General features: G+C 40.7%; 1 protein-coding gene across 1 annotated transcript in view; it reads right to left on the bottom strand.

The window, feature by feature from the left end:
• Positions 1 to 27,691, bottom strand: part of AFF3 (AF4/FMR2 family, member 3) — a 312,420-nt gene that overhangs the window by 265,542 nt on the left and 19,187 nt on the right. The window contains exons 3-5 of the mRNA XM_010575812.1: positions 13,084 to 13,204; positions 7,447 to 7,769; positions 6,948 to 7,299 (exon numbers count right to left, since the gene is read on the bottom strand). Of these exons, the coding sequence (XP_010574114.1) occupies positions 6,948 to 7,299; positions 7,447 to 7,769; positions 13,084 to 13,204 (796 nt within the window). The remainder of the gene's footprint in view (positions 1 to 6,947; positions 7,300 to 7,446; positions 7,770 to 13,083; positions 13,205 to 27,691) is intronic.

The following is a 27,691-nucleotide window of genomic DNA, read 5'->3' as shown; positions in this document are numbered from 1 at the left end:
GCTTTTGTATAAACTCCAGGGCTGATTCATAAACCAAACCATCCACTTGACTGGGGGGGGGGGAAGTGAGAGGAATACACTTTTCTCACAATGAACCATATTCTTACATTCATTGAGCTCTCCTTATCCCAAAAGTTGTTGCTTTTCCAACTTTTGAAAAGATGCCAAGACCAGTTTTATCAAAGGGAGGATCTGACTTATGAGAGACCCCAATGAACCGCTCAAAATATTTTTTCCATAATTGGAAAAAAAAAAACCTTGGGGAAAACTTGCAAAAAGGCAGGTGCATACTTAAGGAATTCCCTTAACAATCGTAAGTTTACATCCAGTTTCAAGAGATTTTTCTCTGATGATAGTCATCCTATCAGTGAAAAACAATGAGGAACAACAAAGTGATTCACCATAGCAACAAATGCATAGCACATACCATATGGTAATCAATCCATACAGCAAACTATAAAAAACCTATAGTAAGTTTAGCTAGTGCTTTCCCAGAAAAACATTTTGATGTTTAATTCAAAAGGGAAAAGAAACTTGTTTCACTAAGGGTAGAAACAGTAGAAGTAGGGAGATCTAAAAGTCAAATAAAGGTGTCTGAACAGTGTTTTCCTTCTACAAGAGCTGCCATGCAAGAATAACTGGAGGGATTAGGCCCACTGTGTTCAGTGAAACTGCCTGCACACACAGTCACTGCGTGCCTCGGTGACTGCAGAGCGCGAGAAAAGCAGAGGCTTGTGTCACAATTTGAAAACTATACTGAAAATCCATCTTTGCACATTGTGGTCTCCACTGTGTTTGTTCAGAGCGTTTCAGACATCACTCTGTCTATTTAATACACTCTTTCTATGGAGTCCTAGTCTGTTGAACTCTCCTGCATAAAAACAGGCAGTTATGTACAGCCCTCCCACGGACACACTCGAAGGTCCTGAATAACCTACGATTAGCGGGGATCTTTGCACCACACTGCTCTTGTTGTCCAGTTCTTCCTGTTTAACGTGGGAAAACATGCTTTATTTGTGGGGAAGGTCAGCGGTACCATTACAGGGATGAATTGAGCTGTGTCTTCTTGTAAATGCAGCTTGCTAACTCATTCCCATGAACATCTGGGAAAGAAACATCTACAACTGGCTCATACTTACAGTACTTACAGTACTCGAGTGCTGTGATTGCTAACTGGCTTCTCAAGCACTGCAATTCTTCAATAAAGTTGATAAATGGTAGAGGAGTATCAACACACTTAATTCTGCGTTTCTGTCTCCAGCCTCTTTGGGCACGTCCTAGAATGGTGCCGGAAGAACCCTGGACCTTTTTGCTAATGCATTCATCATCTCCCTCCCTTTTTATCTAAAAGCATCTTCAACTGCTCTGTTTTCATTTCTGCCTTTCTGGGACAGCACTGAACACCCTGGGAAGCAGAGAAGAAAAACCTGGATTCAACTCCCAGTCCTGCAACAGTTCAAGAGGCTCCATCAGATCCAGGGGAAGGTGGCATTGTGCCTCTGGGGAAAAGCACTTACTCAGATCTCCTCTAAAACCTTTTCCTTTCTTGTGAGACACTGTCTCCCCTCCACTTTCCTGTGGATCCAGATATGCAGTATTTCCAGGGGAAGCATGCACTGATCATGACAATCTTCCCAGTTTAGTCTACACTGGTGCTTCTGTTGTTGAATGAGATGTAGCTGCACTTGTTCTTTCACACCTGAACTTCCACCTTCAATTTTACACTGGAATGGAACTACTTATTATACGTGCTATGCACCAAAGCTCTCCTTAAAAGAGTCTGGTGTTGAACAAATTATTGACATCAAGTCCATATTTGTGAGGGTTTTTTTCAGAGGGAGGGAAGAAGGGGAGGAAAGAGTTGTGGGGGTTTTTTGCTTTCCATTAATATATGGGAATAGAACTGATAGGCGAGAAAAAGATTGCAGATTTAAAGAACACTTGCTAGCACATGTGCCAGATGCTGATAGCTATATATAGCCACTCAAACAAGAATGACTGCAGAGAGTATCTTAGCCAGGCAAATAGGAATTTGCCTGAGTAAGGCCAGGGCAAAACTGAACAAAAAAAAAACATATTCAACATTTAATCTATCGTGCATTACTTCTGCTGCAGAAGTTGTGCAAGTACTCTGTGAAGTGGAATAAGAACATGTCCTCATGATGACCTTATCTACATTTCACGTAAATGTGTTCCCAAATTTAACAGAACCAAATCTATCCTTTTTACCATTAGACTGCTAGTCATTCTTGAATACAACCTCTATTTCCTTGCTCCATAACCCTTAGAGAAGTAAGCAAAGGACAATAGATAAAGCTTCTTCAAAGTAATAAAAAAAAGCAGCATGCAGCCTATAAGATGAAATTAAAAACCAGTACTCACATATAAAGAATACGATTTGCCATCTTAGGTTATTCTTATTGTCTCACTCATAACAAATTTTAGAAAAGAGAGGCACTTGATATTCCTGCCTCTTTTCCTCTATATCCTGGTATCACATTTCTTTTCCCTTCTATCCAGTACAGTAGGTTTTTACCTACAGCAGTATAATTTCTAAGTAGTTCAAAATGTGAAATAGCAGTACTTGAGATGACGAGCTATCATTTCTACAGAGCACTATGATAATTTTGGAAGGACCGGGAGGTTGGGTATGGATTCTAATTAACACTGATGAACCTGGCTCCTAAAGATTAAATTCCCAAATGAGTAACTGCTACCTTTCTACACACAGGTCTATCCAAGTTATTCTCATTAAAACAATTAAAAAAAAATTATAAGCTTCAGTCTGTGTCAAGATACTGAAGGCTTTCCAAAACTGATTAAAAATATTAAATGAGGTATTGAACTACATTAAAAATCAACCTTTTTCATGTATTGAAAAGTAATGGTCTATAATTTGTATTCAAGTGATTTTATTTCCAGTGAATAATAATTGTACTGCAGCCAACTTTGTGCCCTGTTTCTCTGAAAACCTCAAGGGATGTACAGAAGAAGATTTTGTATCCTAGTCAAGACAGAAACGCTTTGCATGACGTTGCTTCTTATTCTTCAGTTCTTACAGGGAGGCTTAACTTTGTTTCATTATGTGTTTGTTTTTCCACTGATGGTTCCTTCAAACTGGTAAACACAAATGAAAGTGCATTGATATTAGATATACTGATAGACTCTGGAAAGTACCATAAGCTAAATGCAAGTGCATGGAAGCAGAGGACTCGAATCCATTAGTAAGTGGACTGGCAAATCAGGAGATCTGTAAAAATATATTCTTGTTTCCTGGTTTCCTCTGTGGAGCTTGAAGTTGCCTATAGTTACGTGATGTTCAAAATAAAACTGAAACGTCACACAAAAGTGCTCATCACTTCATGTGCCCCAACTCTGCAGGAGTTGGGGAAATGGTCATTTCTCACCATTCACTCCTCTATTTGGTCAGGCCAGGCAGTTTTTCCCCTGTCCTCCAATTTTTCCTCCTCTGACTCTAATGTTTTCTCTCACACCTACAGCCTGCACTCACATCTTGCTTCCCCTGTTTGCATCTTCTTCCCTTATAGCCTCCTGCAGTTCAGTTTTCAGTTCACTTAAGCAGCTGTAGAACTTGCCTAGGCCAAGTTGAAAAGTATAGGCTTTGGACCATGGTATAACCAGGAACATTTTAAGAGCTGAAACTAGGAAAAAAAAGGTGTAATGACAAAATTAGGCCTGCAGACAGAAAGCGAAGGCTATGAAAGTGATGGAGAAGGTGGTGATCAGTGGCACAAAGTCTAGTTGGAGGCTGATAAAACAGTGGTGTGCCCCAGGGGTTAATACTGGGTCCAGTCCTGTTTTACATCTTCACTGATGAACTGGAGGATGGGGCAGAGCGTAGGGTCAGGAATTTTGCTGATGATACAAAACTGGGAGGAGCAGCTGATACACCAGAGGGTCATGCTGCCATCCAGAGGGACCTTGACAGGCTGGAGAAATGGGCTGCCAGGAACCTCATTAAGTTCAACAAGGAGAAGGGCAAAGTCCGGCACCTGGGGAGGAACAACCCCAGCACCAATACAGGCTGGGGACTGACTGGCTGGGCATGAGCTCTTCAGGGAAGAACATGGGAGTCCTGGTGGACAAGCTGACCACAAGCCAGCAACACCTCACAGTGCTGCCTACACTAACCCCTGGAGCACACTGACTGCCCTACCTAGCCCATCTCAGCTGCACACCTTTTATTTTAGCAGACATAAAGCTTCATTCCACCACCTGCACTCCAGATACCCTATCCCCAAGCTCTCTGCCCCTCTCCTGCTTCCCATATTCTCCTGGCTGCTCTTAGGCAGCTTTCTGCCACTCTCCTTTCTGTTTCCATATAGCTTCCCAGACACTGTTGTAGCCTACTTGTCAGCCTACTTTCCCTCGCAATCTTCCTATATGGCATCTCTACTCTTCCCACGGCCACGAGGGATACAAGGTCTTTCCTGGCCATCACCTTTAGCCCCACCCTGGACAAGAGAGGTCTCATTTTGCCTGCAGATGTTCAGAGGACCATGACCGCTTTTGTGCTGAGAGCAGCTTAAAACTTCTGTCCCTAATAGGGGACAGTGAACATTTGATGCAAAGGAGAAGTTTTATGAGTTTGAAAGCAGAAATTTAAAAAATGCATGGAAATTCTTACAAAACTGTGCTAGGAGATGTATGATAGAAATAACAAGAATGGAAAAACATTTTGAAATAAAAAGAAGTATGATTGAAAATTAGAGGGAGGGTGGATTAGGCAACACTGACTGAAAAAACTTTCAGTCTTGGTCAATATTTCTCCCTGTAGCAATACCAGTGGCTTACCAATTTCATCCTGTGCCATTTGGGATGGAAAATGTTAGAACAAAGGAAATGTCAGGATAAAGGAAAAAAAGCTGGGCACTTTTATCACCAGGACTCTCAGCCTTCCAACATGAGATCTAAACATTGTCTTTCATTAGCTCCAGTTTCAAACGCCAACACCTATAGCACCTACTATTTTTCTTCTGATTTTTTATAATCACTTAGCTCTTTTTTAACCTACCATACAATGTTTTTTGCCCACCTCCTTCAAGTTCAGTTAAATGTTTATATTATGCTATCACCAAATACTGTTTCCTTAATGCTGCATCCCATAAAATCTGTGAGAAGTTGGTGAACACTTTAGCAGCTACCCTGCAACTCTCCTACCATAGCTTACATTGCCATCAGTATCTAAGCAAGTTAAAACAATCTCAAAATACGTCTACATGTATAGAAAATGCTGTATAAATCTACCCTTATGCCTCGGCATGGATTACATACAACAAATGAAAGCTTTCTTTCCTGAGGTAGGTGAATTTGGAATGCAAATGGTAAATCCTGAATTTCAGACAAACAAATGATTGCCTATCAAAACTCCTTTCCAAACTAGTCCTTAGAGTATTGCATACATGTAAAGGGGGAAAATTTGAAAGATCGAGACAATTGCCACAGGCATCTTTAATTCTAACAATACTTCCCACTTGCAGATAGGAGCACAAGTCTGAAAGAGGTAATAATAGCTAAATGGATATTAGTACCTGCCATTACCTGATCTATCAGCACAATTACAGCAGTTTGTGAATGCTAAATTTGCTTATCAAATCCGGCTTAAGAGCCTAAAACAACCCCTTTTCAGGAACAACATATCACCTACATGTTGTTTGGAACTGATGGAACTTTAACTTAGAGAAAAACCACATGGGTATAATGCCTAAAAGAGCTGAGAGAAGTAATTGCTTCCAGAGAGATTTCTTTCCCAAACTGAACCGAAGGGGGAATACAACACTCAACTCCATTTCTGAAAAACAGGCATTAAGAGGCCAGACAACTCCACCAAAAATTAGATTTTTCGTCTCCTTTAACAATGCCAGAAACAAAAATGTTAAGACTAAAAACATCCCAAGACACACCACAGCTGTCAAATAAGAGTAAACAATCACTATCTCCGCTCTGAGAAAGTCCCAGTGATTCAGCCAAATAAAGTTGTTTAGTCCTATAAATACTATAAATGGTTTAAGTCATGGGAGCTCCACCAATTTGCACAAGAGGATGATGTGACCATCTTTGTATTGGCATACAGGCCTCTGAATACACCCAAGGAAAAAAAAATCACCTTTTGTTCTGCCAAAACCAACCATTTCCTCCCCATCCAAAAAGCAAAACCAGAAAATCACAGACTATGTAAGTGATAAAGCAAGGTGTCCTACTGGCATAAACAGAATGTGAAATAAATGAACATAAAATAAGCCCAAGCAGAAATCTTCCATATCTACTGCTGATAACAGAAATGTTGTCTAGAAGCTTTTTCAGACATGTTCTCATACTTGTAGTGTGGCTGGGTTTCTACAGATGGTGATTCTTTAGAAAGAAAACCTCAATCTTCTTAGAAATAGGTTTGAAACAGAAACAGATACTATGAACTAAAAAGAGAGTCTCGTTGCTATATTCTCATCTATTCCACAGATCTCATATTGTTTAACTAATTTATTTAGATTGTGAAACTACTTTGACATCATTGAGGATGGCAGAACTACTTCTGATCGCAAGCACTTCATTTAATCATTGGCAAAGAGAAAAAAGTCAATGAAATATGAACAGTTAGAATACCCATGCCTAGCAAAAAAATAATCCGAATTAAAAATATCCAGATTTATATGTGGACAGTAAGGAAAAAAAATCAGTGAAATAATATACTATTAGTGCCATTGTAGGAGATGTTGTAGTTCTGAAGATAGTGAGCATTTCACTGTTGAGATATCTTTATATTACTGTGGGGCTGATATTTGCAATATAGTATATTAGTGTTGTTAAAAAAAAATTAAACGTGCAAACTAATGTATTAAAAATGTGTAAAGAGACAGATGCAATTTGCAGTTCTAAGCCACCATCATCCATCCAAGGGGGGATGTCATAAAAAGCATAAAACTACTTACCTCTTCTTGCTTAGGAATGCTGAACTTGGCTATCTTTGACTTGGTCCTGGCCGAATCAGGCTTGTTAGAAGGCACTCCCCTATACGACTTGGTTGTCTCTGCTGGTAACTTCAGCTTTGGAGACTCATCAGGAGCCTGGTCTTGACCGTCCATTGGCCTTACATAAGCTGTCGGTTTCTGCTGAACCAGACTGGGCTTCGAAGCAAGAGAGGGTGGGAAGTTTTGGACGCAGTGCCCGCCACCATGCTTTGCTGTCCTTTCTTGCACTTGAGCTCCTCCTTCTGAGCTACAATTGAGCTTTGCTGGCTGCTGCACTCTGTTGACGTTGTCTCCTAGTGTGGCCCTCAGAGAGCTTTGCTGGGCAGTGTTGGAGGAGGAGGAGGAGGAGGAGGAGGAGGAGGAGGAGGTGGGACTCGATGCATAGCGTTTGAGTTTCTCCAGACTGGATTTTTGGTTCGCCAGTTTGAAGTCACCCTTGTGTGACTCCAGCGACCGGTGCCCATGCTTGCTCGCTCTCTGCTGGCCATCCGAAGCGGCATTGTGCCCGGCCTTCTGCCAACCCATCGTAGTGCTTTTGCTCTGCTGGGCAGGTAGGGCTGCTGGTGTGGAAGAAGTAGTGCTGGAAATGGGAGGAGGAGGTGGCGGTCTCGAGTCTGCAATAAGATGTTCATCGGGCTTGGGAAGAGACGTCTGAGGAACCCCAGGTTTTGGAACGCCAACAAGGTGGCTCTGGTTTGATCGGTCAGTTAACAAGTCTTTCATTTCATCATAGTTGCCCAGCGTATTCTGGATGCGATTCGAGAGCTCATCCCCCTTGTTAGTCTGCAAAACAAAAATTGAGTGTTCTGCAACAGTCAATGTAAGAAAAACAAAATTCCCTGCATGCTTCTGCCGAAATCCTTACTGAAGTAGCACTGCCTTATTCAGCAGCGGCGTTGAGGGATGAAATCGAAAATCCTTATTGTCTCTGAAGACACTTGTCAACATCTTAAATCTACCCTGAACTGGAAAAGCTATAAAGGGCCTTAGAGTATATAAAAAAAGAAATCTATCACTGGTATCATGCTGTAGTTAAAGTATATTACCTGGAAACTAGAAAATTTATTATTGCAACTACACAGAATGGTTTGGATTAAATCTGACCATGATAAAACTTTTCCTATAGCCCAGTGCAAGCTCTCCTTCAGCCATGAATGAAAACACTGCATTCCCAATTTCCTTCTCCTGCCTAAGTTTTCCCATGGCATCTGTGAAGCCACAGAACATCCAGTGTAAGCACTGAATGAACCCACTAGTGTAAGCCAACCAAATACTCCGAGGTGACTTGAAGACAGATCGTGGGGCAGTGAGAAAACTACAGATGATTATGTGCCTTCTTTGAAAATACTCTGACAGGATGCTCACTCTAGGGCACTCTCCTCTTTGAAAAAAAAAACGTGAACAGAACCTCTCAAATTCTTCACATTGCTCAGTGCTTGCTGTGTGCGGCAGGGGAAACACAGCCACCCTCCCTCCCCTTTAAGATTAATCATTGTCTTTAAAATCATCCATTTACTTCCTGACTGAAAAGGCAGACGTTCCACAAAGAAATAAAACAAGTAAATAAAACATACTGGAAAAGATTGAAACCCCTTGCTTTAAAAAGCCACCATAAGCAAAAGGGTGTATCATTAACATTTATGCAGCAGAGATTTTTCTGAACCCTGCCAAGATTCAGGCGTGAGATGTTCTTTGCTTTACGTTTTTCAGAGGAAGACAGTAATGAGCTAGTGGTGTTCTCCTTTCTCTCTTCCAGCCATGGGGTCTGGATGGGAAAACTCCCATTGGCTTCAGAAGGGCAAGCTTTCATCTCAAGACTCTCTGTTTTAGAAGAAAACAGAAAGAAAGAGAAAGAAGGGAGTAAAGGGACTGGGGAAGACCCCCTTAAAGTTATATAAAAAATATGAAAGATGTAGCAGCAACATCAGTTACTCTGGAAAATTGGGGGTATTTTTGTTTTTAAAACTTAAAACTTTGTTTTAAGTTTTCCTTACACTTTACTCAAAATGTAAGGAAAACTCCCCTAGTTCAGAAACTTTTTAGGGTTTCCTGAACCAACCTAAATCCAAGCAAAAATGCCCTGTAAATGAGTGCAGTGATTGCCACATGCTAACTTTCAGAGGACTATAGTGGAAACATTCCTAAGTCAGACAGTAAAAGCAGTCCTGTCTTCCTTGAAACTTGTCCCCTCAAATTTCAAGGACACTACCTTGTAACTACGTAAAATACATTACAGCTAGCTTTCTGACATGCATTTTTTACAATGCTAACAGACTTGAATATATAACAACAATATATATTGAAGGGAAATGGGAAGGGAAAAACTCGAAAGTGTTGCATCCGAAACATTGCTTTGCAAACTTGGAATAAGATGGCTCAACCTCTCCAGCCTGATCTCTCTGCATATGAAAAAGAAATATGAAATATGCTATGAAGAGAAATATGAAGCATTAATTCGCAGACAGCAAGTGGCTTAAAAAAAGGGTATTCCTTCACTTCACAGGAATCATATGGATGTCCTAAAGAAGAGGAAACTATTAACGAGGCTTCCAAAGTGGGAAACATCACATACATCTGAAAAGAAACAAGACTGGAGACATACTCAGGTGTCTCCTGAGGTCAATGAAATGGCTTCTACACTTGGGCATTGCCTTGACCAGCAGAATTACTTTCCAGAAGTCACAGAAAATTTTCCTTTTACGCAGTGGATCTCTTCAATGCTTCCAGTGGATCCTCCACCCCATAGATACCTTGTAGAGAGATGTGTTTTCAGCTTCCCTCTAGGGAGGGAGATGTGCCTTTGGGCCTGTACCCAGCCTGACTCAGCCAGCTCATGTGTGTGAGGTTTCCATCCCTGCCAGGAGCATGGTGACAAGCTCCACCAAATGGAACGGGGCTCCTAAAGCACAGACAGCTTGTGGGGCAGCTCTCCACCCGGCTGCCTCTAGGTCCGTGAATGTAAGTGAATTTACGTGCCAAGTTTTGCCCCTGAAAAATCCAACTTCCCTAACAGAAAGTCCATTCTTTCTGATGGCTGCTATTTGGATGGGAAGTAAATGAAAGCCTAATTTCAGATTATCTGTAGACTATCACTAGCCCAGAGAAGTTAGCAGATTGTCTTCTATATGGATGTGATGTGAAGATCACACAGAGACACCTCGTATTGAGACATCCCAGATAGCACAAGAATAATTGCAGCAAACCAATCCAATGCCTGTACCACAGCACGTGCTGGCAACTGGTTGGTGTTATTTATCCCTTCTGGATACACTGGGAACAACCTGAGGTGAGAAGATTTTGTGTTGAGCTGATCTCATCCAGAAGAGTTCTCCTACATCCTTTTGGGAACAAGATGGGATCTGAGGTAATTTGTTATGAGCTTTAGATATAACAGTTTGTCCTATTATTTGCTCTGAAATATTGCTGGCCTTATTTAATCATTCACATAGGGAAAACGTGATCACAAAATGCGTAAGTAGCAAAAGCATTCTGTGCGAACATTTCTGACTTAGAGTGCTCTCATATTCTTCTGTAATGCAAGATGTATCCATGCATTTGAAGACCACAAGATTCAACACTTCTAAAAATATACCTGACGGTTACATGGAAGTTCATCAGAATTTTTTCTTCATTAAAAAAACTGATATGGTTAATGTGGCAAGGTATTCTGTCCAGGAAATATCAGGAATTAAACTCCTACTTTTTACCCCCTGTAAAAGACATTTTAAGTAAAAGATACTGGATTTCCTGTAATCCTCCATAAAAGGGTTGCTATGGATACTTTGAACAGGATAAGGGGCAACCCAAAGAGTCAGGATTTTTCAGAAAATCTGATGTTACAGGAGTAGTGATACATGTCAAGGTGAGAGAGGACATAAGATTTAAGAGATTTCCAGTCTGTCTTTGATTTTCAGATATGGCCTTCTGAATGGCAAATCCTTTGGCTTTAGCTCGTGTTTCTCAAGCTGTGCAGAGGAATACTGAATTTAATCAGAGCTTGCAGTGAATGTCTGCTGTAACTTCACTCCCCTCTGGAAACACCTAAAACTTGAACATGATCTTTAAAGACAGGAAGAGTGGGGTTCAGTTTTTGCTTTTGCAGAAAGGTTTCCTCTTTTGCGGTCAGCCTCTCTCCACGTTAAGATCAAAAAGCCCAAGCCACAGCTCTGCTCTGCCACACTGAAGGTTCACAAATGCTTGGATGAGTTCAGACAGCGCAATGGTCCATTGCCACTGTACGCATCACATTCAGAGTATGCCACTGCTGAAGTTTTGATGTCCAATACTGTCAGAATGACCTGTCATCCCAAGCAGCTGTGACTGTCACAGCAACAGAGCTGTGGGTGAGTTATACTGCTGTCCTAGGCTTTGCCTTTCTCCATGTTTCCTTGACAAAGCCAGCTGTAGGATGTATTTCTGCAGCATCTTCTTTACACGCTTGTCCAAAACAGGGACATAATGTTTAAAGATAAGAACCATGGACGGAGCCGTTATTCTCATCTCCCCATAGGATACCCACTCGGTATCCTCTCTGCTTCTAGAGACGGCAATGATTTTTCATCCACTTCTATTAAAGATGATGGAATTATACTGTGGTTGCATAAAAGTGCCTTCAGACATCGTAACTTAGAAACTACTGGTGTGTCCATGATACATGAAGTTTGTGCCATGACAGTCAGTACATTGGCACACAGGTAACAAAGTGCACAAAATATTCCAACTATACCACTTTTATAATAGATTTGAGCTTCAATATTACCAACTTTAGGTACCACAGACAAAACAGTATCAGGGAACCAGCAAAAGGACAGGCCCTTTTTGTGAGGGGTCTATCTGATTGGACCTACCCAATGGAAAATTATTAAGTCCCCATTGCAGCAGAGCCCTCACAAAATGCCAAGACACAGCTGACAAGCTTTTCAGGTTTTTTCCATGGCTTACCCCTTGATTGGTCTCACAGTAGACTTTTTCAAGCAGAGCCTTGAGGAGTTCAAGACATTTGCCATGGTTTCTAAACGCCTTTGTAATGAATCTGAAATTCGGGCAGCTGGAGGTCAGCTTCAAGGCAGACAGAGCTGTCTTCTATCAAGGGACATGGTTTGAAAGTGGTAGATCTTTCTTTTTTATTAGGGACTAGAAACAAACAACAATCTGGAAGAACAGCAAGCTAAAAGCTGACCCTGGAGCACGGGCAGAAACATGGGAGCATGGAAGTCAGGTGCAGAAGCCAAGTGCCAGGTCCCAAGTAGGACTCCTGGAAAGAGGCACTAAAGCACCCAAAGCATCAAGGACAAGTGATGCTGTGTAGAGGGAAAGGCTTCACAACATGGTGGTTGTAACAGTAACATGGACATTACTGGAAGGGCACTGTAGGTGACAGATGATAATGCTTTGATGCACGTAGGCAAAGTCACTGGGTTAGCTGGGGGAGAGGAGCAGCCCCCATAGGATACCACTCTGGTCCTGTTCACAAGGGCTTGGTTTGCAGGCTTCTGCAAAGTGCAGAAGATCCTGCTTGACCCTTCTAACAGGGAGTTGGGAGAGGCGGTTTTGCCTCATCACACTACTGTTACCATGAAGAATAAAACAGGGAGTTGAGACTCATAAGTTACTTCTGCCTTTGATGAGGGCAAAACATGTCTAGCAGACAAATTTTATTGGCAATGCCTATAGGGGAAAAAAAAAAAAGCAAACACCAAGATATTTCATTGCATTCACCTTGGCCAGAGCATAATGTTTACTGTATCGCTTGACCTTCACACACAATTCTAACACAATTGTTTTCTTCCAAGTGTTGCAATAACAGGGCACCATCACCTTCACCTCCTAGTTTTAATTCCATCTCAAATACTGTTAGGATATTTCTAGTTTATTTCATTCTTATGTGCTGCTGAACATTATAAGAAGCTTATAAATATATATATATATATATTAAAAAAATCCGATTCTCAATGAACCATAAAAGTTCTCTGTGAATTTTGTGAGGCTAGCACTTGTGGGAGGGTGCTGAAACCTGGACAATGCCTTCTGCAGGCTGCATTTTTATACTGTGGAATAAATAAATAAACAAAGAACCACCCAGCTGGGAAGCATCTACCTTGTACGGTTCACTGAAGAGGGAGTAACTTGTGTTAAACGCGCCATCCTCCTGCTGGGCCTCCTGATTTCTCCTTTCCCATTCCTTCCTTCGCAGCACGTTTCTATCCGGCTCGTAGACACTGCAGCAAAAAAGAGGAATAGCTTTTTAAGCGTTAAGAATTAGCGGGCAACATATAAACCAGCATGAATTTAAAAGTGAAGAACTCTGGTTTCCAGACAGATGGCAAAAATAAGCAAGAACATGAATCAGATGAATGCCAGTCCAAGCAGGCTGGGGACGCTCAGGTCTCTGGGAATGCTGGTGCTTTCTTCACACAGAGAATAGATAATTAAATTCTTACAGAAGAATAAAAAAGAAATCACAGGGCAGGATCTAGTCTGTGCAGAACTTCTCTGCTTGAAATGTGACAAAGGAAATATCTAAGCAACTTCGACAAAGACTGAAAGTACTCTTAAGGCAGATGGTAATTACAGCTATGAGTAAATAGAAATTATGAACATATTTCCACTTATGACATATCCTCTGAGTGTTGTATGAGAATGCTCCTTTTTTCACATGGATGTGTTTCTGTAGTGATTCTTTCATTAACTAGCTCCCTAAAGAGCTGTTAAAACTACATGCTGTAGTGGTTTCCACAGTTAGGCTGCTTCTTCTGATCTCTGTTAATCAGCCAAGTCGTGAAACTACTACTGAAACAATTCCTCTTTCTGATGGATTTGACACTATCACAACTTCAGAGCATGAATAAATGAATACTGGCACGATAGTGCCTGTATGCCTGGTAGAGTGTAGCTAGAGAGAGAATAAAATCACTGCATTACACAACAGCATTAATTTTTAGAAATGAACTAGTCTGGCTTCAATATAGACATCCAGAATAAAAATTAACTTTTTTTTTTTTCAGGATTCTAGTTTAATGCACAACAACATAAACCAGAGAATCCTTTCCCTGAATTTCCACAGAACAACACAGGTTTGCACGTTTCAGTCTGTTATGTTTTATTCTCCTCACAAAGGAAACCAATGTGTCTAATAAGGTTTACATGTTATTTCAGGACAATGTGACGAGTGTGCTGACTGCCTATTTTGCTTAGCTCAGCTAATGCCTTTCTTCTGGCACTGTAAATCTGTAAAGTAGAAATATATAATAATGTCATGTAAGTGCACCATGTGTTAATAAAAAAAACAGGTTGTCTTGCTAACCAGCTTCCCAGTTAGCAAAACATATGTTGCATCGGCTACCCACGTGACGTTACCTAGTACGCCTCAGGCAAGGCAGTAAAAAGGCCAACAGCTATCTGATTCTAATTCAAGACTTGCGAAAGTTGAAAATACATAGGATATGTTAGATGCCATTAGTATTTAAAAGCAATGCCTTAGCAGTCAGCAAACGAACACAAAATCTTATGTTTACTTGTTAACGCTGCTAACTCGAAGTGGCCTGCAGAGTACCCTTCTGATGGGTCGGAGGACGTCTGAGGGCAGACGCCAAACGCTGAGCAGGGCTCTCAAACACAGGGGTTTATTGTGAACACAGGGTTTCGGTACGGCAGGTTGGAGACAGCTTCCAGCCGCCCGTTTGTTTATTCCAGTTACAGGGGGTTGAGGTTTTGGGGGGTTTATCCTGTACATGTTATTCACACCAACACCCTCTCTTTGAAAAGCAGTGTAATGAGGAGGCAATCATAGGGGTGGAGTCCTGGGCATAGAAAATGCCTGCCTCCGGGAAGAAGGGGATAGCGAAGGCCTCGCCGTGGGGTCCCCGTGAGTGGAGATCATCCGCTGCACACGCCGCCAAGGCCGGAGGCAGAGCAGTTGTCATTTACTGCCACGTGAGCAATGGTCCTCGGTTACCACATCATGCTATCTGAGAGTCCTCCCATCAGCTAAGGCGGGGTAAAAGACTTTCTAACAACAACTGGTGTGTCTAAAGTAGACTTTCTGCCACCCTGAAGAGCTGTTGTTGGATTGGGTTTTCCTGGAATTGCAGGATCTGCAACTGCATCCTCAGCTACGTTTCCCCACCCAGAACCTCTGGACTCTTGAGACACTTCGCGTTTGGACTCTAGCCTGCAGTCAAATAGAGATGGGCAGGTCCTCCGAGATTAATTATAATACTGATCTCTACCCAGTTTCTAGGAAGTAAACAAGTGCAAGCTTCTTCACTAGGCCTCATAAAAATCTAAAAATGCACTGGTGTGATACTCCTGAAGTGGAAGGATATTTTAATCCCTTTATTTGATGGAGACACATTTGATGAAGACACACAAGTCATCAGATCTCTGAACCCCCTTCCCGAATGAGAAGTTCACTGTTGGCAATGCAATGCACAACCTGCAATAATTCAGAATGATTATGCAAATGGCAAAACCGTGTGACAATGCCTAATATGCCATCTATAAGCAGGTAAGTTAGGAAGAGCAACAAGTTGAGAGGTGTCTTCCTTTGGTAATACCAGATGGCAAAATCTGTAGCATTTGTGAGGCTGCTCCTTATTTGCATGAACACTGCAACAATCACATTTCCTTGAATGTATGTCACCAAATGTATTTATTTATTTTGGTTCGAGGACAATACTGCAAACTGCTGTAATTGTCTTTATTGCAAATACTTCAGTTAATGGGAAATGAATCTTTTTAATAGTTTTCTTGCTTCATTCTTTTTTTAAAATTTGTAATTTAAAATAATCCCAAATGTACATGTACCTTTTTAACTGTTTACAGTGTGTGTCTTTTCCACAGCTAAGCCACGAAGAACAAGTTCATGAAAATCTCAAGATTTTTTCCTCACTGGGGCATGCGTGCTTATGTGGGTGATGTATGTATATATATGTGTTATATACACGCTCGCACATCAGTTTATTGATGAAGAGTTTTGCTAGTATGGGCCAAAATGTTGAAGCAGTTTTGCAAGACTTGGAAACCAAAGAACATGCAACTATTCATCTCTCAAAAGTCAGTGTCATTTATATCTGTTTCAGATAGGTCAAACTCCAAAAAGATGAATTTAAATGGTTTTTCAATGGTATATTGTTATTTTTAAAATGCTGCACCTGTTTCAAATTCATGCTTAAAGGACATGAACTGAAGCATGAGTAACAAGTCAAATACTTGCAAAAGTTATATATGAATAAATGTTGTATTATAAAAATTACACTATCTCGAATTTAGGACACTGCTTTAAAAACACACTTTGATTTATCTCAGCCCTGAGACAAGAGACATACTGGACATGCCAATTAATTATGTCCAAATACTGGTGCCTCAGGCTCAAAGCACCTTCAGCACACCATCACCACCACATGGTCACAGCAGCCCTACCGTCTCTGCTTCTTCTAGGATACTTTGAATAATTTCACTCTGGGCTGGTTTTGGCTGGGGTAGCATTGATTTTCTTTGTAGTAGCTGGTATGGGGCTGTGGTTTGGATTTGTGCTGGAAACAGCGTTGATAACACAGGGATGTTTTCATTCCTGCTGAGCAGTGCTTGCATAGCGTCAAGGGCTTTTCTGCTTCTCCCCCCACCCCACCAGCGAGCAGGCTGGGGGGGCACAAGGAGTTGGGAGGGGACACAGCCGGGACAGCTGACCCCAACTGACCCAAGGGATGTCCCAGACCATAGGACGCCATGATCAGCAGATAAAGCTGGGGGAAGAAGAAGGAAGGGGGAATGTTCAAAGTGATGGCGTTTGTTTTCCCAAGTCCCCATTAGGCGTGCTGGAGCCCTGCTGTCCTGGAGATGGCTGAACACCTGCCTGCCCATGGGAAGTGGGGAATGAATTCCTTGTTCTGCTTTGCTTGTGTGCACGGCTTTTGCTTTCCCTATTAAACTGTCTTTATCTCAGCCCACAAGTTTTCTCACTTTTACCCTTCTGCTTCTCTCCCCCATCCCACTGTGAGGGAGGTGAGCGAGCGGCTGCGTGGGGCTTAGTTGCCGGCTGGGGTTAAACCACGACACACTCTCAGGTATTTTTACAGATGAGAATACCAATGGATTGCCAGACTTCTCAGAGTAGGTATGTTTAATAAATTTAGATCTGTTGCGATGCCTTTTAGACGATTACCTTGATGGCTCCCCACTCTTTGGCCATGCACTAGGTGAGCGTGGCTGCCCATGAGACCAGCCTGAAGAGGAGAGCCCAGGAACGCTGCTGGTGCCTGATGGGAGGGCAGCTGCAGCACCAGCCTCCCCACAATACTGACAGAAATGCTCATAGCTTTCTTCACGCTACTCCTGACATCAGAAGGAACGGCTTCCTTTAGTCCTTAATTAGAAATAGACAGAGACATCTCAGGGGACAGCCTAGGAGCAGAGCAATAACCTTACCTGAAAAACCTGGGACTGGATTTAATCTCCTACAAAGTCCGAAGAGTTATGTAGTCTCAGGCTAGGTTGAAAGCAATCATATAAAAAGCCTAAAGTTTTAAGTGTTGAAGAGTCTCCTTTTCTTTCTCTCTTTTTTTTTTAAAAGCACACTATTTCTGACTCAACGTACCTCCCTCAGACATCACTAGTTGGAACAACTCAGAAAGGTCTAATCTCCATGATGAACTGGGTGGAGACAATGCACCAACATATTCTCCTGCCCTTCAGTTTTAGGGAACGCCCAAGTTTTGCATTCAGAGGAAGATGTCCTTTTCCACAAACTACAGCAGTGCACCTTCACTGAGGAATTACCCACCTTCACAGACGTATGGCGTGCATTAATGATTCTGCTTGACCTTTTCAGAAACCACAAAATTGCCACATCACTAAGGGGAGATTCAGGAAGGATACCATTATTTTGCTAAGAGATCACCATCCTCCTAACAGCTGGCGTCTTTGAGGCTGTAAAAGACACGGGTAGGTAAATTGAGGGTGAGGTTGCTGGTGCTGCCCTTGCCTCGCATCAGTTTATTTCCTGGGAAAGGAAAGGGGCAGCGGCTCAGGCTGCCCTACGGCACGACGGAGGAAGGCGTTACCACGCGTATACACACACCTGGCAATGATTACTGAACTTGTCATAGTTTACAGTAACCTGCGATCTCACCTTTGCCTTTCCAGACTTTCCAATATCATTTTCCAGTCCAAAGATTTAGTTCATTATTCTCTGAATTGTGAGGGCTTTGCAACACCCCCCCCACACACACACCTTCCTTCTACCTCCCCACGCACATAAATATTGTGATATAGATTTAGCAGGAGTAGCTTGTTTATTTGCAGTTAATGTTTTTAACCCAGGAGGCTGATCTCCTTCACTCCAGCAGCTACGGGTGGCACTTCGCACAAAACTTTCAGAACCTGAAGTCTAGACACATTAATAACAAAAGCAGAGCTGACTCGTCAAGCTAACATGCAACAATTTCTTAAACTGGCAAAACCACATTTCCCCCGGGCTCCTGGCAGGCCTTTGCTAGGGAAGACCTAGATCCCATTTGTAATGGCTGAGCTTCTTTCCCAGCTTTTGTCGACTTCCCCATTTGCGCCCAAACTGACCCTTCTTCTCCCATAATCAGATTAAGAGGCTCCACACAAAACGCCGTCAGACCGCAACACCCACTCCCAGCATCACGGAAATGATACCGTCCCCAAGCTGCCAGGTGCAATCCCTGAATATCCCCTGGGAGTGTACAGAGCTGATCATGTTCCAAACAAACAAACAAACAAAAAACCCCAAAACACAAGAAGTGTGCACCAGAAGTGACTAAAAGATACATGCGTTTCAAGAATAAAACTAGACCCGTGAACAAGTTTTCTATGAGGACACATATATCTTTGAAATTAAATTTTAGCACACGATCATTTCTGAATTATGAACAGAGTTGGAACTGTTTCAAAACCATGAAAAACAGGCCGTATTTCAAGAAAATAAATTTTAAAATGGTTTGCTGATTATTTTCAACATTTCCCCACAAATTGTAATCTGGCACACAAGTCAATATACTAAATTTCAGGCTGAAGTGAGGACATTTTCTTAAATATTTAATAGTCTAATTCTCCCCTGAATTACCCCATTTATGCCAAAGTAGCTAAATAGAGTAACTCAAGGGAAAACTTATACAACACAATAAAAAAACAGTCCAACCCTGATGCAGGACAGTGATTACGAAACTGAATTCAGAATGGAAATTGGATTCTGAATTTAAATGTGCCATCATTCCTGTATCTGCAACATTTTAAAACACAAAAGGACTAACCAGCCTGAGACCTCATGAAGGCAATAGCCTCAAACATTTTTAGAAAACAGTCTTAATTCTGACAATTTAATTACAACAATTCAGGTTATTTTCCATGCTGAATTGCTGTGCTTAACATCAAAGTGCTATCATTTAATGTCTGTTTTCTATTTTACTCTTCGTGTCCATGGTTTTTGCTGGCCAATTTCTTGGTACCACTTCCATTTCGAGCTAAGTATAAACGATGCCTGTTTGGGAACCCATTGCTAATGGGTTATGGGGCGCTCTTAGAGACGGCAGCCTTGCATATTTGAGCATTAACTGTTCTCCCTAATGACATTTGAACTATCAGTTCGATTATAACAAAGGGGCTGCCTTTGATGAACAAGTGGCATAATCAATCAAATACCTTCCTAGGTTGCAACCGACTTTTTTAGACTTTTTATCTAGCTTAAACAGCAGAAGTTAATTTGAGGATTTTTACAGTATTTTTTCCCATTTACAAACAGGAATGCCGTAGGGTGAAGCAATTACTCTGATTTACTGTTTTCACTTTGATTGAACATAAAGATGTAGCAGGGTCTCAAAAAAGCAGTAACTTAACAAACTGTGCTCCTATCCACAGACAGATAAAGTACCTACTTTGCTATTTCAAAGAGTTTACCTCCAGGCAGCAGCACAGAGCAAACATCAATCAATGACATGTGTCTAAGATGAGATTGATGTTTACTCTCACAGCTTTTCATCTTACATCCAATAAATTATTTTTCCTTTACCAAAATGCCTGGTTAAATTTCATTTTTCACTTTGCAGTATCAGTTTTAAAACTTTAGCTTCCAGCAATTTTAAAGCTAGGATTCATTGACGCTTCAGCTTTTACAGCCTGTTTATGATTTGTATTAACCATGAAACACTACCGTCCAAACATGAATATGATCGGGGGAGCTGAGCTGGGCTGGCCGCTCGCATGGTGGCAGGTGCGGGCTGGAAGGTGCAAGATTGCTTTAATTATCTGCCTGGAAATTCCAAGTCTGAAACCAGGAGCTGTATTTTCCGGGCCAGATATGTCGCATCTACCAAACGAATGCATATATACATGTCATATCTGTAAAATCAGCATCTAAGCGTTTAAGGCAGGTCTTCTGAGGGTTCATGCTGGGCAACTGGAAGGAACCAAGGAAAGACTAATTGTGGGTGCAGTTATTATCTTACAGGCATTCACACCTGACATTCTCAAAATGCGAGTGCTTTGCATGCAACCTGACTGAATTTTAAATATGTATCGAAATAGTGAGAAAACCTAGGGCTGCAATTGAGACTGGGATCTAGGTTCTTGAGTCAGAGCAGTAAACATCACAACAGAGGAACATTAAAAAAAAATCCAATTTAGTTCAACATCTGCTTGTACAAGAGCACCTCTTCCAGCTCTGCTACAGACAAAGCATGCACGTTTTCTTCCCTCAGTGAAGTTTTGCCCAATGAGACAAATTGAGACACAATTCCAATTTATTTTTTTTTAGTTTCAGGAAAAATAACTTCATCACATGACAAAAATCTACCAGTCCCTACCTACAGTGTACACAGATATCCAAAAATTCACCATTCAGTATTAATGAGTAATCCTGTATTTGATGCCTTACTATATTCTTTTTGCTATTAAGTGCTGGTGCTCTCTTTTTATAACCCTAAAACCACTAGCAAAAATACCTAAGATGGATGAAGATCTAATAACAACACGGAGCCAAGTCAGAAACAGAACATTACTATTACTTTTAATTTTGCACTTCTCTAACAATATATTGTTTGCAAGTTTACTCACAAGTTACAAATTCACCACTATTAATAATCTTACACCTGGAATGAGTGTTTCTTTTTCTCCACAATCCAAAATGTTATTTAAAACCTCCAGAAATTACATGGAGACCTTAGCTGTCAAGAAACAGATACTGGAGATGAGACAGGGGAAAGTATTCCTTTTGTATCCTCATCCATATTTTCCAAGTGGAGAGAAAAAAAAATACCAAGACTGAAGAGCACAAACCAGACAAAGCACACTGAAGCCCTTTCATTTGATTTTGTTAATGTTACTTTTACGTTGTAATTCAAAAATACAACAGCTGAGGGGATCGGTAAGGAATCTTTTTTTCTGCCTAACCTAACACTGCTGAATTCCCTGGGCTGCTACACACGGCCTTACCTAACTTGGTGATGCCTGTATCTGATCCAGTTTCTTCTTACATTGCTTCCCTGCCAGAGATGTCAGACACAACGCCCCACTTGTCTGTTTTTCTCCACAATGATTTCTGCTTTCCATGGCATCCTTATGCATGGGAAACTGTTCCAGTTATCATCTGCCAAGCCTGGGTGGTTTTTTGCCTTGAAACTTCTTCTTTAGACTCCTTACAGTCATAATTAGTCATAAATGATAGGGGGTTTTTTTTGATCAGCCATCCGGCTCATCTCTGTAGAGGATATGCACACACAGGCAAATTATTCATATAGTCTTGGTGCATATCTTGAAGAGTTTACAGACTGAATGTTGCAATAAACTGAATTTACTGCTATCACTGCGTGATTTCTAGGGATGTTCTGAACATTTTAAATGCAGTGAAAAAAATCTGGCCTTTTAAAAATCTATTTGACATTTTGCAGCAAGTGTTTAATACTTTATTCAAAATGTTTGTTGAGCTTCTTATTGATGCGTTCGCTGAAAACTGGATTTCAGTCAATAAAGATCTTCAGTGCTAGTTTCAGTAGTAAAAAAAATGAAAACAAGTATCCTGAAAATTGTAAAAAAATTACGTTTTGCCTCTACAATCTTTTTCCTGAAAAAAGGTCTGTTTCAGAAAAAAACACCTCCTTGCTCCCATTTTTCTCTAGCAATTTAAATAGCCTATTCTTTCCATGGGGCTCTGAACAGTGATCCATCTACCCACAGCTAATTGCAGGATTGAGAAGTACACCGACATATACTTCACATAGCACACAAAAATTGAAAGCTCTGTAACTGGTAGAAAAATGTTATCACACAAATCACCCTGGTGCAACTTGACTTAAAGTAGCAAAAGCGAAGACTGTAATGAATCAGTAAGGCCAGATCTAAGAGTACTTTGGCACTGCAGAGGTAACAGCAGCAATGCCTCTTAGAAAACATTCCTGGCACAGTAGCAAAAGGAGCAAAACTTTACAGACTTCCACGCATGACAAAGACCAGTAGTTTTAATTTAAGCTGTTAAATGCTTTTGGCACTGCTAAGAACCGCTATGAAACATGAGTGAAAGGCACACAGAGATTCAGTACCTGCATATAAAGGTTGTGAAAACGCTTGCCTGTATTTATATTCTGTGCACTTCACTTTAGATCAACTTTCAAAATCACCTGATGTCCAAAAGGCACTGAAACACAGCGCTGAAGCACGGGACAGAGGACTGCAGCTTTATGTAGTATTGCACTTTCACGGAAAGCCAAAGTACAGTATTTCATTATGAATGTGTCAGCTGTTAGTAACCATCAAATCTATGACTCATGAAAATGTCTATACATGTTTTATTAACAAAGCAACATTTCCAATTTGCTCTTACTATAATGGATAATGACTGAAGGTTCATCAGGGTTAATCAAGAAAATGATGTAAATTTTATATTGTATTATGTTTCACTTGGCTTAAAATGGATCTTGGGCGACAATCTTTTTTATGTGTTTAATCATGATTTACAGCATTATGGAAACCACACAACAGCCCCAGTGTGAAAAAAAATTATGATCAAGTCAGTGCATAAGTCATCAGATTTTTATGTATTCGCAGAAAATCACTTCTTGGGATCTTCAGCAGACGGACACTGAGTTTGGATTCTGTAGAAAAAGAATCGATATGTTTTGAGATGCCTTGCTTTAATTTATCTTTCTTTCATATTCTATAGATAGATGGAGACCTTATTATAGCATTTTATATACTACAGAGGAGCCATCACTACGTACAGGTAAGCCTGAACTGAGTTTTAAACAGATGTGTGTTAGCATGTCTACATGATAAAAATAAATGTGGATGATGTTAATAACTGCATATGCAGATAAAGCAACAACCAGAGTAGTTAAACCCTATGCCAGCTGTACAAAAAGATTCAGCCACTGTATATGCCCAAATAATAAATCCACTAAAATCTGTGCTTTTGCTTACATGAACACCTGAAATGTAGCTCAGTATACGAAGAAATTGTGACTGTTTTTAGCAATAGTTTGTATCAGAGTCTGTAAGCATAAAAATCTTATTATGGGGAATTATGAGGTTCCATCTTCATTCTGCTCAGTTGAGGTAGAACATTTAGAAAATGGAATGAGAGAGAGAGAAACCTAAACCTAAATCACAAGCTAAATCTATCTATCTATCTAGTGCCTATATAGACAGCTTGCTTTCACAGAATAAAAAGGACTGTAAGAAGTCCGGGTTCAAGAACCTAAGAAAGTTGTGGTTCATACATAACTTTAAGTTACAAACAGTGAAAAAATGCTGATATAGAGGATGTTTCATGCTCCTTTCACAAGAAACTAGTGCTCACCAAATATATTGCATTGCACCATACAGCTGGCTAGCTTCTCTTAAATACATTATATACATTTAAACTCCAGCAAAATGCAAATTTCTTCCCAGTTCCTTCTTCTGAAAATGGAGAACGTAAACAAGGTTTATGCTTGACCAAATAACAATATCACCACATATCCTTGGAACCTGCACAAGAAAAGTGCAGAGCACACAAACCATAGGACTTCAGTTTCTTATACATTATATCCTGCTTGCCTTGTACAGCTCTATCATATTTTGACATGTAGCCCCACAAGATACACAATCAAAATTAGGGAGAGAAGTTAGCCAAAACCAGCACACCCATGCATAAAAGAATAATTTATGTTCATACACGAATAAAAATACATACATGTTAAAATGATGAAAAAGTTAAAACTTTTATGCCCTGTGACTGGTGTAATTCATGTAAGCTTCTTACACACGCTAGTCCCAATTCATTCTGCCTACGAAGACAACTGTATCATAACTCATGCTGCCCACCTTCAGAGCTGCACAGAGAAGCACCCATGTCCTCCCTTCCTTAAGTGACATGCAATGGGAAGTGAGGTATTTTATCTCTCATTACAGGAAAAAAAAAAAAATTTAAACAAACATAGCTCTTTTTTTTTGGTTTGTGCCTCTCTTGACACTTCTGCTTAAGAAGAGTGGTGGTGACATGGCCATGCCACAAATCCAAAACAAAATGTAACACATCAGGAATGCAAAACTCTAAACATAATAAAGTGCAAAATAAGCTCCTGTATTTTAACTCACAGCAACAGCATGACTGGTGAAGTGCCTCACTTTCAAGCAGGTTAAAATTTCTTTAAAATTTCCCAAATCCAAAGGAAATGACGTAAAAATGACAAAAGATTACCCAGAAGCTTTAATGGTTGCAATAGATGCAGAAGCCATGCCAGAGATGCCCATGCAGGGACGGTGCCAGAGAGGCAGATGCTGTCTGTTGGAGGGGATCAGCCTGGTTCCAGTCCAAAGCGGGGAAGCGAGTGACCTGATGAAGTTGGATACATATAACAGCTGCCTTGCCCTGACTACTTCTTCTCAGCAAATTTTAGCTTTAGCAACAACAACAAAAGCTTATAAGGGAGAAATGGTTTATTTTTACTGTATACTTTGTTTGAAATCTAAGTTCATAAATGCATGTTCGTGTCACAGTAAATTATAAGAATATCATTTACCTGTATAGTGTAGGTGTAAAATTATTCAGTGTTTCATTTTGAAAGTGGTGAGAGGTATCTAAATTCTATATATTGTTGTAAAAGCATGAGGAGGGAATCTAAATTGTACGTATTATTCTAAAAGCAGAGGTTTGGGAGATGTCTACAACATTTCTGTGTGAATATTCCATAGCAAAGATCCCCTTTTATTATGCTAGGAAGCTTAGAAAACTCTGGCTCATTTTTCCTGCAAATGTTCCAAATGTTTCAAACCATTGGACTTCAGTTTAACCTTCTCTCATTCCAGTGTTCAAGAACATCAAAGTTGTGTCTCCTCCCTGAAAGCCCACTGAAGCTGGTTTCATGGGAACAACTTAGAAGGACTAAAATCCTTCTCTGACAGGTTGTGCATAAAAAATGCCAGAATTTCATTTTCTCCTGTTTCACTAGGATAACAGAATAAAACCAAAAGGAGTTAAAACACACATTTAAAAAAATAGGGGGGGCAGGGGGGAAACAAGGCTACAGGAAATTCCCCTGATTTTCCCTTTCAGAAAAGCCAACAAAATGGTGATGCTTAAGACAGGAGATCTTCTGCAATGGAAAAAAAAACCAAAAAATCCATACAGGAGGAACCCATTCTGCATCTCTGTATTGGCAGATTATCAACCTATGATCCCACAGTCCTCTGGGGATGGGACAGGATTGGAATGGATGGGATTTTGAAGACATGGCAAGCTCTGCCCTGACCACTATCCATGAAGTTCACTGAAACTCACGTTCATGTTGCTAAAAACCCAGCACTTACGAGAATGCTAATCATGCAGTTTGAATTTAGCTGCTCACACGCTCTCAGGCTCTCTAGTCTTAGAAGTGATGACAATCAAAACCCCCACAGTAGATACCCAAATTCTTGTTAAGAAGTAACATTTGAACCTCATGGAAGGTGTTAAAGACACAGGATGACTCTGGTAGATTTAATAGCACATTTTTTTCCCACCGAAAGCCAACACATTTCTGCCTGTTGGAGAGGTGGTGTTCGTGGAGTGGGCTGTAACACAAGCGAACGGCGGCATTACTCCATCAGTGTTACTTGCTGGCACAAACCTGAAATAGCACTGAACAGAAAGGCGAAAGAGCTGCTTGCTGTCCCCTCCCAACCCTGCTGGATGGGCCCACTGTGGGGAAAAAATGACATGGATGAGGGTGGGAGAGAGCATGAAACTAGACCACTGCGGGTGAACTTGACTTTTATTTGAATCCAAACAAAGCATGGTATAATTCACACTTGCTAACTGGAATATCCCAGTGCAAAAAATAAACAGAAGCTGTTATTAGCAAGAGGGTATTTTGTTGCGAGCATACCATGTTAAGCACAAAACTGCTACTACATTTAGCTTTCCTTAAAACTTTCCGAAGTAGCAATGCTGATATAGCTTCTCAGTAACAAAGGAAATGGCAGAGAATTATTTCCTTCTAGGTAATGGAAAGCAAAAGACTTATGTAAAGATATTCCATTTGGGTTTTTTACTACAAGAAAATAAGCTCAGTGATTTTGTTCAATTTTAAATTTGTGACTCTTTCTTGGGAAACTGTGAAATAACTGTAATACCCATGTTCAATTTTGCTCTGAACCAAAATAATATCTTGGTAACTCAATGACAAATGTTTGTCAAAGATTTCTGAGTCTTCAAGTAATCCTAAAGAACATTTTGCTGTTCCTGACATGGGAATACCGAGGCTACCTAATTTGATACTAATGACATATGATGAGAAAGAAAAAGAAAACTTTATTAGAATCTCAGGAAAGAAAACATGAAAAGGATAATGCACTAAATTCAAATGAATTGACTAGTTGGGTAGACATAAGTATCAAGCTGAAAATAATATTATTTAAACTTGTTCATTTCAAATTAATCTGTTCTCTAACCATTTAAAAGCCTAGGTTTACCATCTTATGACATATCTCATTCTAATACACAAAACAGAAAAACCATACTGCTCTGTGTATTTCCCCAGGGCCAAATTAAACAAAACAGAAATTCCAGAACCTCACCTCCCTTAATCAATCTACTTGCTCGAATGCTTGTGAAGATGTATAACCCTAAAATGTTAGCTGATTCTCTGAAACCAAGGAAGAAGGCACTTTATACAGTTAACAGCCTCCCACTTCCAATGTGGGAACCATTGTATTGCACAGCCTATTTGATGTCCATTGTCATGAAAGCTTGCAAGGAGGAGCAATCTCTCTGGTACGCAGCTTCAAAGCCACACAGAACTTACAGCTAAAATACAACAGGCATGTAAAGCTACGTCGATCTTAGGTAGGAGGTATAAGGCTGCAGGTTCCCTGAATCTGATGTGACCCAGAAAGTATCCTGCAGCAGAAGAACCAGCTGAATGATTCATGGTCCCATTTAGGTCCCATTTTAGCAACCCTTGCAGACAAAACATCTCCTATCCTCCAGGTCTTCCTTTCATTCTATTCCTGTTGCCTGTGTCTTTTTGGTAACAAACTTCATCCCAAACTGACCCGCAGCTGCGCACTAAGAAAACGCACACAGTCGGTGCAGTGTCTGGCCTGGGGCCCTCTGCTGTAGGGAAGGGGTGGTGTAGCCCAGAAGAGAAGAGACAGATGGATAAAAGGAGTGAGGTACGAAAAAGGACAAATTGGGTTTGGTTTAGAAAAGAGAAGACTGGGAGACACATGAT

Source organism: Haliaeetus leucocephalus, unplaced genomic scaffold (genome assembly GCF_000737465.1).
Source record: "Haliaeetus leucocephalus isolate CR32 unplaced genomic scaffold, Haliaeetus_leucocephalus-4.0 Scaffold495, whole genome shotgun sequence".
In the NCBI taxonomy this organism is placed as follows: Eukaryota; Metazoa; Chordata; class Aves; order Accipitriformes; family Accipitridae; genus Haliaeetus; species Haliaeetus leucocephalus.
This window is presented reverse-complemented; position numbering and strand designations above follow the sequence as displayed.